General features: G+C 43.7%; 2 protein-coding genes across 19 annotated transcripts in view; one reads left to right on the forward strand and one right to left on the reverse strand.

Annotated features, from left to right (window-relative positions):
- CDH23 (cadherin related 23) overlaps positions 1-15,918 on the reverse strand; it is an 846,530-nt gene that overhangs the window by 195,583 nt on the left and 635,029 nt on the right. For all 16 annotated transcript variants that reach the window (XM_053312564.1, XM_053312546.1, XM_053312548.1 and 13 more), the window contains one exon: positions 6,034-6,183. In XM_053312564.1, coding sequence (XP_053168539.1) covers positions 6,034-6,183 — 150 coding nt within the window. The remainder of the gene's footprint in view (positions 1-6,033; positions 6,184-15,918) is intronic.
- C3H10orf105 (chromosome 3 C10orf105 homolog) overlaps positions 11,751-15,918 on the forward strand; it is a 40,579-nt gene continuing 36,411 nt past the window's right edge. Inside the window, exon 1 of one of the 3 annotated variants that reach the window (XM_053312571.1) lies at positions 11,751-11,888. The gene's annotated coding sequence lies outside the window, so the exon portion shown is untranslated. The remainder of the gene's footprint in view (positions 11,889-15,918) is intronic. The other 2 variants (XM_053312567.1, XM_053312568.1) reach the window with 2 other exon arrangements.

Below are 15,918 nucleotides of genomic sequence, written 5' to 3' on the forward strand. Positions count from 1 at the left end.
TCTCCTGTGGGGAGCCAGGGCCCAGGGCAGAGCCCAGGAAAGACAGCCCCTAGTCAAGCAGTTAGGAGCATTAATTGGGTGGCCCTATTAAACTTGCTCATGCAGCCTTTTGCTCCTTCCCTTCCCAGTCACTGAACCTGAACAACTTCAGAACACCAATCACCTCTCATCCTTGTTGGCCTCCAATAACACCAGGAGCTGCCTCCTCTCTCTCACATACGCTTCCTAGTTGTCAGCAGCCCCCTTCCCCCATCCACTGCTATAAATTTAATTGGCTACAGTCTGGTGGCTGTGGGCCACCTCCAGCCTCAGAGGCATGATGCCTCTCAATACCAATTACACGGGAGCAACATCAGGAGACAGGGCATGAACATACCTCTTGCCTGCGGGCTCCCCAGAGGCATCTGGTGGGCCACGATGTGAAACAGAGCGCTGGACTAGATAGGCCTTGTGCCTGATTCAGCAGGGCTGGTCTTATGTACTTATGTTATGTTCTTCCTCCATTCATGCTTACAAACCTGTCTTTCTACTGGTCTTTCCCGGCTCACCCTCCTGCCTCTACCCACTTTTTCTCTCTGATTTTAACAGGATCTGTCCACTGACTTTTCCTCACTAATTTAACCACTGCTCACCACTTTCCCTTCCCAATTCCCTGTAACAGTAAGCACCTAATTAGTAATACACATACACAATGAATAGCCAATATAGCAAAGGTCAAGCATTAGTGCCCAGACACATTTCATCTTGTGTGTCCTATGACATGTGAGAATGCCCTGTGTTGATATGACCCAAGCCTCACTCTGTATTTAATGAAATATATTTCAATTGGATTTAAGCCTCTGGTAGTCACTTTTTTGGAAACTTCTTGTTTTATAAACATAGCCTTAGAGATTCCAAAAAAGACACACAACAGTGCCCCCGTGTTACAAATGAACACTCAAAGTCATATTCTCCATCACTTCTGGATATCATGTTAGTTTCTGTTTATCTTGCTCATGCATCTTTCCAGGTCCCTTTGTCTTTATTAACCCTGATTTTAGTGAACTAAAAAGTGTGATGAAAGTAACTTTAGAAATAACTAAAGTCCCATGAAAATCTCCTCAGATTGTTATCTATATGAAGTTTGAACCATTTCGCATATTTACTGTACATTCAAAATGAGACATATGAATGCAGCAGTTACCCTTTTAACTGCAAGAGTGAAACCATTTGAGAAGTTCATAGCAGCTAATTAATTCAGGCAGCAAATTCAAGGAAAGAAAACACACCTCAGCTTAAATGCAGAATGCTTCCTGTTTAATATTGAGAGAACTTCCTTTGGTACATTGTGATAGTGAGAAAGCCACATCTGTTTTTTTCAAAAGTTTCAGGTCAATTGTCCCATCTGCCAGCTGTTAAGCAGCTTCTTGGCAAAAAGGGGCTTTGTTTTAGACGCTATTTTTTCCTACGATCCTTTACAGCCATCTGCTGAGCCATTGCTCTGAATTATGTTGAGTGTGTAGCCATCTCATCTTGCAGGGAAGGCCTGTGGCTGAAAGTTAGAGCCTTAGAGCCAGTTCACACATTACAAAAAAGGAGGGAAGCAGAAGTGCAAGTGATTCTTATAATGTGTGAAGTGGGACTCATGGACTTGACTGGTGGTGAACTCTGTGAGTTCCACAAGTCTTCATCTCACATAACTTATCACTGCCTATTTCTAGGCCATGGAAACTGTAGCAATGGCAGCAGAAGGTAATATGTGAATTGGCCCTGAAGAAGAAAAATAGAGCCTCTATGGAGTCTTACTAAGCCATTTCATCACTCATTTGGTTATGCTACAACTTCCTGTCTTGCTAGGACAAGGATTTTACTCATTTTTCAGGTGTTGTTGGCAGTGGTGGGCATAGTAGGGACAGGAAGTCTTATCTGTTAATCCTGATATTCCATCTGATCACAGCAGAATTCTTTTCCCTTAAGCAGCAAATTTTTGATGTGGAGTGCTAGATAGACCAGGAGATGGTGCCAAATTTCATTATTCTGGGGGGATGGGACTGGTGTAACACCTCGTGTAACACCTGTCAATTATTTTATGGTTATTATTTTATGGTTTATGGCAGCTAGTGGTTCCCAGTATAGGAGGGCTTTTATGCTGGCATGATGTAACACTCTTCCATCAGCAGTAATGGAAAGAAGGTTTAGAAAAATCTCCATTTCACGGCATATATGTTTTTGAAATGTGGGTCCTGTTGAGACATGGGGCATGTCCTATTATATTGCAGATTTTATTATGATAAATTTTGTGCTGCAGTGTGTGAAATTTGACAAGACCAGACTATCGATGACAACAATTCTTAGATTGACAGATAGTCAGATGTTTAGCGTTTGTTATAATGTATGCTTTAATGAAGTATGTATGTATGTATTGTACTTTTCTGGTTACTGGTCAATGACTGTAATAAAGATTTGTTGTTGATTTTCAGAATAATTCTCTGAACATGGCACACATGGTGTGTGTGTGTGTGTGTGTGTGTGTGTGTGTGTGTGTATCACAACATGTTTTATATACTACAGAACTACACATTTACATTCAAAATAAGAACCTTGTGATATTTTGGAGTATCCCTTTACCTCAGGCCTGCACAACATAAGGCCCAGGGGCTGGACCTGGCCTGTAGAGACTTTTTTTCGATGGTCCTCAGGTAGGAATATCTTGCAGCAGGAACCATGAAGAGCTCTGGGCCTGTTCCATTAACAAGTAGCAGTGTTTCAATGCAATTGGCCCACTGAGACCAGATCAGATGCATGTGTCAGTGATGGACCAAAGTGAGTGAACCACTTGCTGCTGCTGTTGCTGGAGCAGCAGCAGTGATGGAGTGGGTTGGAACAGCAGATACAGCAGCAGCAACAGGCAGAGCGCACCCTAGAAAGGCAGAAGGTCATTCTTTCGACCAGTTTGCTCTTCTCCGGAGGGGGTGGGGCAGTCATCCCCACTGGAAACTGCCTTGCAACACCATCTATGCATGTTTACTCAGAAGTACCCAGTAGGCTTACTCCCAAATAAGCAGGCCTAGGATTGCAGTTTGAAAACAGCAGCAATTTAGGGACAGGAGAGGATCTGATATTTGTTTGGGGCTGACATGTACTCCAGGTGCCCCATTGACTAAGCAGGGACAGGACCTATCTTCTGGCCACTATTCATGGTTAAAATTGTGGGTCCCTTGATGGGTGAAAATATCCACAAGAAACTAATAACTGTTTTCATTAATATTAATTCTAATGTAATAATTAATGTGCTGAAATTTGACCTCAGCCCCTGCAAACTAAGTCATTGTTAATTCCGGCCCACTGGGGTACTTGAGTTGTGCTCCGCTGCTTTACCTCCTTGATAATATTCAGAAATCTTAACAGAAGTGATGACATATATAATGAGTCTGACTAATATGTATTTTAAAAAACCATAACCAAAAACAAAACCTTAGAGTAATGGTTAACATAGGGTTCTCAACCTATTTTTTTTTTAAAGCCCATTCTTTTCAGAACTCTTCATTGTAGAGAAGAGTTAGAATATGTACCATAAAAGAAAGGCTGAGAACTTAAGGCTCTTGAGCAAAATTCTCCCCATCTATCTGACCCCTTGAAACTTCCCCACAGTCTAGCCATTTAACTCTAATGGGTCCCACTCATTAGTGGAAGAGACCTGTGAGCAGACACTCTATGGATCAGGAGGAACACTTTTAGGGATAAAGGGAAAGTTAGCTGAAGAAACAGACAGCTCCAGGAGAGAATCATGCTAAAAGGATCCTCTGGTACCAAATTTGGATCCTCTTTAGCTTCCATTGATGTTGTTCTTTGGATAAGAGCAGTACTAGAGCAATCAGGAAGATGTTTCCCCTTTCATTCCCAGTAAAAACCAATTAAAAAATCTATGATATTTCCCTGTATAGTATCTCTCAACTAAAAGTGAAAGGAATTATATAAGAACAGCTCTGCTGGATCAAGCCCAAGGCCTATCTGCTCCAGCATCTTGTTTCATACAGTGGCCCACCAGATACTTCTTGGAAGGCCATAGACAAGAGATGAAGGCATGCCCCCTTTCCTGCAATTGCTCCCCTGCAACCGGAATTTAGAATCATCCTGCCTCTGAGCCTGGAGGTAGCCTATAGCCATCAAGACCAGTAGTCACTGATATACTTGTCTTCCATGAATTTGTCTAAGACCCTTTTAAAGCTATCTAAGTTGGTGCCCATCAGCACATCCTGTGGCAGAGAATTCCATAGATTAATTACACACAGTATGAAAAAGTACTCCTTTTGTCAGTCATGAATTTCCTGGTAATCATTATTCTGCATAATCTGTCAGGTATACCACTGATGGGGTATGCAAGAATCCACAGGAATGAGACATCTGTGCTGATGTTCCCGCCGTAGTGGTCGAATAATGTATCGGCGGCCAAAGCAGTCCGAGGTGTAGACACAAAGGCGGTCTAACAGAAACTGAGTAAAACACGCCCTAACTGCCTGGGATAATGGAAGGTGGCACGAGGAGCTAGCTAATCTGTCTGTGAGGTCCCTGTGCAGCCTCAGAACCCAATACTTATTAATCAACGGATCACGATCCAGCGTCTCCTCCATGAAGTTATTCAAACCCCTCTAAAAGGCATCCAGGTTGTTGGCTGTCTCCACATCTTGTGGCATGGTTATCCGGGTTAGAGAAAAATTTCTCTACTCACTCTTCACCATGCATAATATTATAGACCTCTGTCATGTATAAGGAAAGACAAGTCACCTTTTTTCTAAACTAAAAAGCCTCAGATGTTGTAGACTTGCCTTATTAAAAAGGTGCTCTAGGCCCTTGATCATCTTGGTTGCCCTCTTCTGCACCTTTTCCAGTTTTACAGTCCTTTTTGAGATATGGTAACCTGAACTCAACTGACTACTCCAAATGTGGCTGCACCACAGATTTGCATAAGGGCATTATGATATTAACAGTTTTATTTTCAGTCCTCTTCCTAATGATCCCAAGCATGGAATTCACCATTTTCACAACTGCTGCACACTGAGCCCACCACAATTCCAAGATCCCTCTCCTGGTCAGTCACCAACAGCTCAGACCCCATCAGTATATATGTGAAACTGGGCTTCTTTACCCCAATGGGCATCACTTTACACTTACTTACATTGAACTAGGGATGTATGAACAGGTTTGGAAACAAACCTGCTCGACATCAAACCAGTTCGGTTTGAGCTGAAACCGCCCCCCAACCCCGGCCTGTTTGGGGCGTTCGCGAGTTTAATTTTTTAAATAGTTGTTGTTGTTTTTAAACAGAAATAGAACTCGCCACTGCTGCTCCTTGGGCTTCTCCAAGGCTGTGTGTCTGTGTGTGTGTCTCCAGAAGTCCCCATGCCCGCCACTGGCCTCCCTTATTTCCCAAATTGCCTGGTTTGGGCAGTCTTTGGCCCGTTCCGGGCCTCACTCCCGTGGCAGAGGCCATTTTGGAGACTGCCGTGCATGCCCAGTGGGCCTCTGCATGACCCATACATGTCTCTTTAAACAGCAAGTGTATTGCTTACAACAGCATTAACATCTAGCTGTCTGTGTTTGGTAGTTAAGTGCCCAACAGGCCCCTCATGTCAGCCTTCTGGGTTCTGATGCTTCCCTAAACAAGACAACAGATACTTTGAAGTGTAGTGCAAGAACAGGGCCTCCTCTATGAGGCTTCCTGCACAGATATTTCTGTGACCATGAGCGGTTAGCATACATATCTATTTGGAATGGATAAAGAACTCAGTCTAAAGCAGGAAGTGTGCTGTAACAATGAAACAAATTTGTCATAACAATTAGGGGAAGAAACCAAGTTTACAAGAAGCAGCACTTGTATGTTGCTAATAGAAGTTTTCATGTTCAGAACTCTGACACAGAAACTAGACACTATTTACTCCAATCCTATGATAATCAGTTAAGCAGAATAAACAAAATTTGACTGAACACTCTATGCCATTTCCAATTGCTACTCCACAAGAATGTTACATTATGAAGCTACACAGTCATTGCTACCTGCCCGTTGCTTCCTGCATCAGGGTCCCTGGCCAAAACCAGAGCAATTCGCCGTCCAACAGAACTGTCCTCTGCTACACTCACAGATGAGTCAGAAGTAATGTCAAACTGTGGGCTGTTGTCGTTCTCATCCAGTATGGTGATGGTAACCTGTTCAATGGAGAATGCAGATGTAAAAAAGAGCTCCCCTTCTCTCTGAGGAGTACAGCTATTGAGGGATACATTTTAGGCCAGCTTTCTAAGAAATTGGAACAAAACTGAGTTGTCTACAGTGTACACCAGAAATGTAAGCTTGTTTAACAATTATGAATTTTATCCCCAAGGGACCCCAGGGAGCTGTAGGGGATCAAAGGTTTCCTCCTAGACTTACAAAAATGCCCACAAAATGTACAATTGCCAGGGATTCTTGGGGAGGGGGGAGCCATAGCTTTTCCTTAACCTTAGCATAAAAACCAGTATTGATGGCTGATAACCTAAATAATGTTGCATGCATGTAGTCAAAGGATGCACAGCTGCAGCGGCTGTGTTCTTGCTTCGCCAATACATCTGCCAGAGATTTTTCTGCTCATCTTCCCCTCACCCTCAAACCACTCTGTGCAACTCACAAATATGAGTACCCAGAATGTTGGGGGCAATATGCTAAAATCATTGTAAACCGCTTAGAGAGCTCCGGCTATAGAGCGGTATATAAATGTAAGTGCTATTGCTATTGCTATGTCTTGGAGGGCTTCATAGCACTCAGGAATATACTTGTGGGTTGGCCAGAGGGGAAAAAGCGATTGGTGAAAATCACCCCTACATGCACAACTGCCTATGCTGTTGAAGAGGAAATGTGGCCATTGTGGCTGTGCATCCTTTGGCTGCACATACACACAATGTTAATTAGGAGGTCAGTTAGTGTACAGTACAGGCACAAATTTTTACTTCTTAACCTGAAGGTGATGCACTCAAGCATAATTTTTGTCAGAAAGACAGAGGCCTTGGTTTGAAGGTCTAGAAGCTATTAACACTTTTGTATGGCTGGTAGAAGTAAAAGCCCAGTCATGTGCAGGTGTACTCAAGTAAATTCCCATGAGTTCAAAAGATTTTACTCCAAGAGTACAGAGGAATGCAATCTAAGTGTACATCCAGGTAACTCCAAAAGAAATGGTTCCTCCAGTTCCCATACTCACACTGCTCAAAGGGAAAGGTAACTTGCCATATAGTATGGAGGATCAGCCTTTGTCCCACCAGTACTGCTGCATGAATCCAGTCATGCGAGCTCAGCAAAACACAGCCATTCCAAGAGATTGTGATGTCACTGAACTGTCACAGCAGCAAAGTGTTCTTACAATCACTACAGTATGAGAGGTGTCCCCTATCTGGAAGAGGGGAGCTGGTTGTTATGGATGTACCTCAGCTGCAGACATGAGTTCACAATAGGGATGTGTGAATTGATTTGGGTACAAATTGATTTGTACCCAAATCTACCTGTTTTGGGCAATTTGTGGACAAAACAAATCAAACAAACAAAACAAAACAAGACTTTTTAAAAGTCTTCAAAGACGCACCTGTTCACCCAGGCTTTTAATTAATATTGTTTTAAGGGTTTTAATGCTGTTTTAAAATATGTCTTAAAAATTTTAAATTGTTGCAATGTTTTAAACTTTTTGTTTTTGTTTTAACTGTTTTATTTTGTAAACTGCCCAGAGACGTAGGTTTTGGGCGGTATAAAAATATGTTAAATAACTAACTAACTCAATAAAACAAATTGTCCCTGTGCTAGCTGGCCACATTCAGGTCCAAAACAAATCGCCCAGATTTCAGACCTGAAAAATGTGTAGATTCAGACCTCCATTTTGTGGTGATCCCTCTTGCTCTCTCCATTTTGTGCCAGGAATTTTTTTTGAAAATCCTGTCCTCCCAAGCTTCAGAATGGTGACTTACAGTCTGCAATGATTAGCTGGCGATTCCCCCACCCCACCCCACCCCCAGTTCTAGATTGGCTCGTTTCCATTCAAATCTTGTGTTGCCAGGGGTGACTGACCCTGCATTGGCTAGGGGAAGGGTCAAATAAGGGACAAGGGTGGGGGGAGTTCAAAGGAGGGATTTTCAAATGTACTTAAGGAGGCGGGCAGCCACCATTCTGCCTTTTTGCCTCGTGGGAGGAGAGAGTGCGAGAGCCAGAGGAGTTTTGCTTTGCCTTGCCTGCCTGCTGCCTGGAGTGGATTCTCTGCTTTTTGTTCCTGCTTTCCTGATTAAGGAAAAGAGAAGAGAATTTTTTTCACCCCTTCCTGCTGCTGAGAGAATCAGTCCCTGTGCCTGCTGTCTGTGCGAATTAATTTGGGTACAAAACGATTTGTACCCAAATCTACTTGTTTTGGGAGATTTGTGGACAAAACAAATCACTCCTGTGCTAGTTAGCCAGATTCGGAAACCCCACCCCCCAAATTGGGGGTGATTTGATTTGATTTGAGTACAAATCAAATATAAAAAATGGATTCGTGCACATCCCTAGTTCACAATCACCCAGAGGGTACTAAAGCAGGCTTCTGTCATATCTAAAACCAACTGTACATACATGCACAGATGAAGAACATGTTGTTCATGAGTATTTATTTACCTGACTAATGAGTTCCAGATACAAGATTAGACAACATAGCCTGTTTTTGGAGGAAGCCATACACTCACTCACTCAGGCTGATTTAGATTATTGCAGCAAAAAAATTGGTCAGGAGAGGAGGCATGGTTATCTAGTTCAAAAACAAGGAGTTGCTGAAACGTGTGGCCACCTGAGCAACCAGATGTTGCTTTCAATCTATTTCAGTTACTCCCATTGTTGACTGTTACATGGTCCCTCTTCCACAATAGCCCCAGCTATTTCGAGATGTGACTTTAAATGCACTATTTGACCCTGCATGTGTTTGTTTTTGTAAACAGCAGTGGCAGAGTGACCATATGTATGATCAGGATTGGGGCCACAATGGGGGCAAAAGGTTAGGTTTTTTCCCTTCAACTCCTTTGCTATGCAAATCATTTTGTGCATTTTTTTTTGAAAAGCTGTGTATACATATATTTTTTAAATATTTGTATATTTATAAAGTCATGATACCACAGTCCTAGTCCAGATTGGAGCTCCTGAGGCTGTGATTTATAAAACAAAAACCAAACAAAAAGCCCCAAACACAGGCTCAAATGATATCTTTAAAGTGACATCTAGTTTGGCCCTGTGCAGATACAAGACTTTCTTATTCTTCTTTCAGATATTCCCACGCTGCACCTTCACATTGAAACCAAACTGAAGGCTGAACCCACACTCAGATTAAACCCTGAACCCTAGAGGAAACGATGAGATTGTAGAGCTGTGAAAAATGAGGAGGAGGATAGCTAAACAGATGCAAGAAACAGCTTCCTTTCATTTCTGCACAAAGTTACTGTTTCTTATATTGCAAGAGATTTGGACCAGGATTAGGGTAGGTGAGTTTCACCAATAAATCTAAAAGAAACATAACTCAGTTTCTCTTCAGTTTCAAGCCTAGAGTGAAGAGACTGCACAGAAGAGTCAAACAGTAGTGCATGAGGCATTCTAGTAAAAGCACAAGCACCATAAAATGGCGGCACTTTCTAGAATGCTTCCCAATGCTCTCAAGGGCAATGGGTCATTTTGTTTCATTCAAGTTTCCTGGAACTGTGGACTAAAATCAAATCCGTTTAATGATATATAGGACGACCATATATCTTAAAGGAATTTAAGTCTGCATTTGTATTTATAAGCAGCATTAACACACTGAATAGCTGATAAGCCTGTTCTATTTCAGAAAGTTCTAGGTGCCTGCACACCCTAGTCCAATTAAGGGCACACAATAGCTCACACATTTTGCACCCTACATTACACCAGTCATGGAAGTGTATAGCACATGTGAAAATCATCATAAAGGACCAAAGACCGAAGATAGCCACAATGGGAAAATGGTGCTCTTACCTTCTGTTGGAGGGAAGCACAAATAGGATGCAGAAGAAAAAGAAGAAGAAATGGTTATCAGATATTCATCCTTTTAATAATGTAACTTGAATTCAATGCTTTGGGGAAAAGTGATAGTAGTTAAAGGCACAGATGCAGTGAATCACAGCACAGGTAAACCATGTCCACACTTCTTGGTAGTGGCTCTGCCAACACCCGCCCCCCACTGCTGCCCAATCTAAGCATGGTGTTATAGCCTAGCACGGAACGCCTATAAGAAGTCAGTGGGGGGCTGGAGCAAGTTCCTAGGTAACCAGAAGTTAAAAACTGTTGCTGGAGCAGGGAGTTGGGGGAAAGCAAAGGATGGAAGACGGACTGAGGAGAAATCATCAGGAGAAAGAAACTGAAGGCGGCTGCAGAAGATGCTAAGGACAAGAAGAAGCAAAGGCTGGAAGAACAGAGACTTCTCTTACATGGCAGCTCCCATGATTGATCCTGAACACCAGAGACCAATAGTGGAAGTGTTAGGCCTGACTGAAGCTTTGGGGAAGCTGGTTGGGAGTTGGGACTGTGGGATATAGGCACCTTTGGAGGTGCAGAAAAACTGTTATCGTGTGTAACCACTGTTGTTTGTTTAAAGGTAAAGTGTGCCATCAAGCCGATTTTGACTCCTGGCGCCCACAGAGCCCTGTGGTTTTCTTTGGTAGAATACAGGAGGGGTTTACCATTGCCGCCTCTAGCACAGTATGTGATGATGCCTTTCAGCCTATTCCTATAGCGCTGCTGCCTGATATAGTACCAGCAGGGATTTGAACTTGCAACCTTCTGCTTGCTAGTCAAGCATTTCCCCGCTGCGCCACTTAAGGTGACGTTGTTTATTACATTGTATTTCTGTGACTGCTTTTTCACTTTCAGTTCCTTCTTACCTTTTCCCATAAATTCTGTTAAACTTACTGTGTTGATAGATCTTCTTAATTTCTGAAAGCCCAGGGCCTGTTACAATATTTTTGGCTATTTTATTGCCAAGTCTCTAAACCAGCTGCAGATTTTACACTTACCATTGTCTGCAAATACTGACTTATTTCCCTGAAGGAGTGAGCCCTCATCTATTTCCCTTTGGCCAGAAGGCATCACTCTTATATAGCCAGTTCAAACGGCCACTCTGTGTTGTAAGAACTGACAAGTTAATGAAAATTCTCTCTCTGTCTCTCTCTCTCTCTCTCTCTCTCTCTCTCTCATACAATCTGCTTTATGAAGAGATAATTATTGTTATTGCATACTGTTGTTTTTCTTTTAATCCAATAATAAACCCTTTTTGGTGAGCGGGGGAGAACTGACTGTACTGTAGCCCACACCACTGCCAACACATTTGGACTGAATGTTGGTATAAAAAATCTTGGGTTGTGCTTCTGACTATTAAGATCAACTATCTGGAGGCAATCTACAGGAAATAAAAATGGCTACCCATATATTTATTTATTTTTATTATTTTTTATCAAATTTGTACACCACCCCCAAATTTTGTCTCTGGGCAGTTAACAACATAGGCGGAACTGGGGGGGCAAGCAGGGCACGTGCCCTAGGCACCACTGAGGTGGGGGCACCACACCAGTTCATGCCACCCCCACCCCATTGCCCACCTGCTCAGCCCCAGGGCTCCTCAGCCACTTGCCTCCAGCTCCGGCTAATCGGCAAAGAGGCCTAGGATCGGCAAGGCCTGCAAACTGCAGAGCTCTTCTCTCCCCGGCTCTCAGCTGATTGGCGGGTGGGTGGGGCTTCCAGAGAGGCCTCCAAGTAGGCCTCCCTGAAGCCTGAACTCAGCAGGCCCCAAGGGAGGCAGGAAGCCAGGAAGGAAGCTGGCAGAGCTCCCTGCAGCAGACCCTCTGCCCAGACCATCCAGTACAGCCTTTGCCAGGTAGGCTGTGAATTCCTTTTTGTGGTCCCCCCACCCCTATAGGAATCTGCTTGCCATAGGGCTTTGATATGGGGGGGGTGGGGCAAGACTGAGAAGTCTCTGAATATTTAATTTAAAACAGACTAAAAAATGTCTGGCTTTAAAAAAAAAACTATCTAAAAAGGCCCATAAGTGGCTTGTTTCATGTCAGAAAATTACAAAAACTTCTGGAACAAATATTCATTCATTCATTCATTTATAAATGCACTTATGTTCAAGTTGTTTTGCAACCCAGAAGGTCTGAGTGAGAACTGTGAAGCATGTGTTGTGCTTTTATTTTATTTTATTATTCTTATGTGTGAACTGCTCTCCAATAACTTGCAGGGACTTCAGGGTAAATCTGGCCAACATGTGAATGCAGCACCTCCATTCCAGAGGAGATGTGTGTTAAAGGACTTTAAAAGCCTCGTGTGAAAAACCTCCTGGAATCAAACTTTACTGAATTTGTTCAGAATTCTGAGAAGACATACATAGGCTCACCCTGCATGGTTGAAAGTCTCCTTTGCTAATCTGCAGCGAGGGGGCCATTTTAATAATTAGCGTTGCTAGTGTGTTCTAGAAATTAAAAGTAGCACAAATATATAGTACTCAATGTGTATCACTATATACTGTGAAGTGTGCATGTGTGTATTCAGTGAAATGTATTTCCAGGCAGCATACTTATTTTGAAATATCAGACTTATTTTGAAATATCAGACTTAAATCCTTGGGGGCCTGGGATGTGTGGAGGCCCTGGACTTTGAGGGGCTGGGGGCCCATTTTAAAATCTCATCTTGGTCCATTCCAACCTTGCTATGCCCCTGGTACAAGCTCCCATTTAACGAATTGCATCAGGGGTGTGCACGAACAGTTCATCCCAAGCTGGTTCGCCTTGAACTGGGGCCAATTCAACTGGGGCCAATTCAACTGAACTGAGCCCGGTTTGGGACAAACAGGTGGGGGGCAGCAAGAGGTAAAAGAAGCTGCTTACTCTGGCCAGTGTGTCTGCCAGTGCTGCCACTCACCCTCCCAGCATGGCAGGCATGCTCTCCCCTCTTTTACTGAGCCACCAGCTTGGCAGCGGTTCAGTTACAGAGTGGGGAGCAGGTTTGTCATGCCGGAAGGGCAAGTGACAGTGATTCCGGCAGCCGTGCCAGCCAGCCAGCCAGGGTAAATAGCTTCTCCCCCCCGCCCTCTCGCTGTTGCCTAGAGAATGTCTCTTTACTTGTAAAGGGGTATCCTCACTGGATTCCCCTTTTCAAGCATATTCCCCAAACTGGTCAGCAACCATGCTGACCACGCAAATGGCTGCCGCGCATGTGCAGAGGCCATGCGTGTGCTGGTGTTGCATAAGGGCAGTTGGGGAAGAGTGCTACCAGTGCACAAAGAGAGTGGGTGGGTGGGAGGAGTGCCGCCGATGCATGAAGTGGAGGCGAACAGCAGAGGAGCAGTTATGAACCATCTCTCTTCCATTTTAAAGATGCCGGGGATGTGCTATGAATCACGCTTCAAATTGCAATTTGTGCACATCCCTGTTGGCACCCTTCTGGACTTGGTGGTATCTTTCCTCCTTTTTGGTATGCATTCTAATTGGGCTTCTATTATTGTAGTTTTAAATAAACGCCATGCACTCTGGAGTGAAGTGACTTTATTGATTTTCCCTTTCAGTTTTCTTTTCACCAAACTCCAAATTTTAGAGAAGCTTCCCCTTCTGAAGTTAAAAGTGTCTGTGTCAGGCTTCCTTGGCGATTCTCTCCTCACATATATGCTGAATTTTATCACACTATGGACACTGTTCTTTAAAGGTTCCATGACACTGATATCTTGCATCTGGAGCATTTCCAGATGGGGCTTTTAGCTCAGAAAAGAGGGCACATTCACACATGCGCTGAAGTCCATACAAGATATTGGGGGGCACTTCACACACAATTTGGGTTTTTCATTGTTTGTTAGAGCCTAGCCTGATTTATGTCCAGGGAAAAAAAGATCCACTTTTGTGTTGGGTTTTTTGGACAATTTTGAACTTGCAGTAATGCCTCACAGTCAACCCACAGTAAAGCCTGCTATCTGGGAAAGCTCCAGGTCCTGTGCACCACTCAGGATTAAGTCCAATATTGCCTTCTCTCTGGTTCGTTCCATGACCAACTGTTCTAGGGCATAGGCATTCAGCATATCTAAAAATTTAGTGGGTAACTGAAGTCACCCATTATTACAGCTCTATCTCTCTTTGATGTCTCCCTGATTACCTTCTGGAACTCCCATTCACTGTCCGTGTTTTTATCAGGTGGGCAATACGACATTCCTAGTAGCACATTTCCTTTGTATTGTATTGCCATGTATTGTCACCCACAGAGTTTCTGTGGAGAATTTGGTCTTCCTAGGTTTTCCAGCTTGTTAGATTTTATCCTTTGTTTAACATACAGTGCTACTCTACCCCAATTCACAACTCACTGTCCTTTCTATAGAGTTTATATCCAGACCAGGAATAACAGTTAGTGATGTGCATGGACCGGTCCGGAGGCCATTCTACAGGCCTCAAGACCGATCCGATCATGGGGTGGTTCGCGGTTCGAATGCTGGGGTGGGGGTTCCTTTAAAGGCGGGGGGAGGGTGTACTTACCCCTCCCGCCACTTTCCCCCCACTGGCACGCCTTTTTTGTAAGTATTTGGGGCGGCAGGATACCTCCTTGCCACCCCTTCCCCCTCTCAGCAGCAAAAGGCTTCAGAAAGCCTTTTGCATGCATGCACATGGCATGTGCACGTCGCGGAGACGTGATGTACACGCACGACATGCACATGTGCAAAAGGCTTTCTGAAGCCTTTTGCTGCTGAGAGGGGGAAGGGGCGGCAGGGAGGTATCCTGCCGCCCCAAATGCTTACAAAAAAATGTGCACCGGCGGGGGGAAAGCGGCGGGAGGGGTAAGTACATCCTCCCCCTGCCCTCAAAGGAACCCCCACCCCAGTGCCGGACCGCAGCTCCGCGGTTTCGTTCACATCCCTAATAACAGTGTCCCACCAGTTCTCACTGTTCTACCATGTTTCCATTACACCCATGATATCTATGTTTTCATTAGCAATCAAGCACTTCAGCTCGCCCATCTTGGCTTGGAGGCTTCTGGCATAAGCATATAAGTACCTCTATGCTAAATCTCTTTTCTAGTGTGTGCTCTCTTTCTTATGGCCATTTGATCTCTTTGACCAGCTAGCTGATCCTTCTGTCTGCTCTTTACCTGGTTCTACTCTGACCCCTTCTGGTTTATGAAGCATTTACACTCTCACATCTTAAGGAATGGCATTTGCTGAACTAGATACTGCCCAGGACCTATTGGTTATCGCCAAGGACGTTTTTCACACAGGGCTTTTAAAGCCCTTTAACTTGCATCTCCTCCGGAATGGAGGGGGTGTGTTCACATATCTGCCAGATTTACCCCGATGTCCCTGCGAGTTATCGAGGAGCAGTTCACGCACAATTCAGTTTTTTCATTGCACGTTAGAGTGTAGCCCAATTTATATCTGTGGTAAAAAAATCCATTATTTATGTTGGGTTTTTTGTGTGTGTTTGTTTTTACAGTAAAGCCTCCCAGTAAACTTGCAGTAAAGCCTGCTGTGTGCAAAAATCTCAGGTTTCATTTTAAAAGTTGCTCTGTGACCTTTTTTATTTTAAGTGCCAGCAGTCTGGTTCCATCTTGGTTCAAGTGGAGCCCATTCCTTTTGTACAGGCTCATCTTGTCCCAAAAAGTATCCCAGTGCCTAACAAATCCTCCCACCGTTTTATTCAGCACTGTCTCAGCCAAGTTCATCTAAAATTCATTCACTTCACAGCAGATGGAGAAAAATCTTCAGCAATGTTTTAAAAGGGCATTACACATGAAAGAATAGGGTTTACAAGTATACAATTTGTCTGAGGGAAAGCTTGCAAGAGGGAATTTCTGCTGTGTAGGCTTCTACAAAAAGTCTTATGTTCACACTACGGGCTAATTTGCTTAGTCCTTTCAAATCATAGCTAAGGTGA

The sequence above is a fragment of the Hemicordylus capensis genome, chromosome 3, assembly GCF_027244095.1.
Source record: "Hemicordylus capensis ecotype Gifberg chromosome 3, rHemCap1.1.pri, whole genome shotgun sequence".
Taxonomy (NCBI): Eukaryota; Metazoa; Chordata; class Lepidosauria; order Squamata; family Cordylidae; genus Hemicordylus; species Hemicordylus capensis.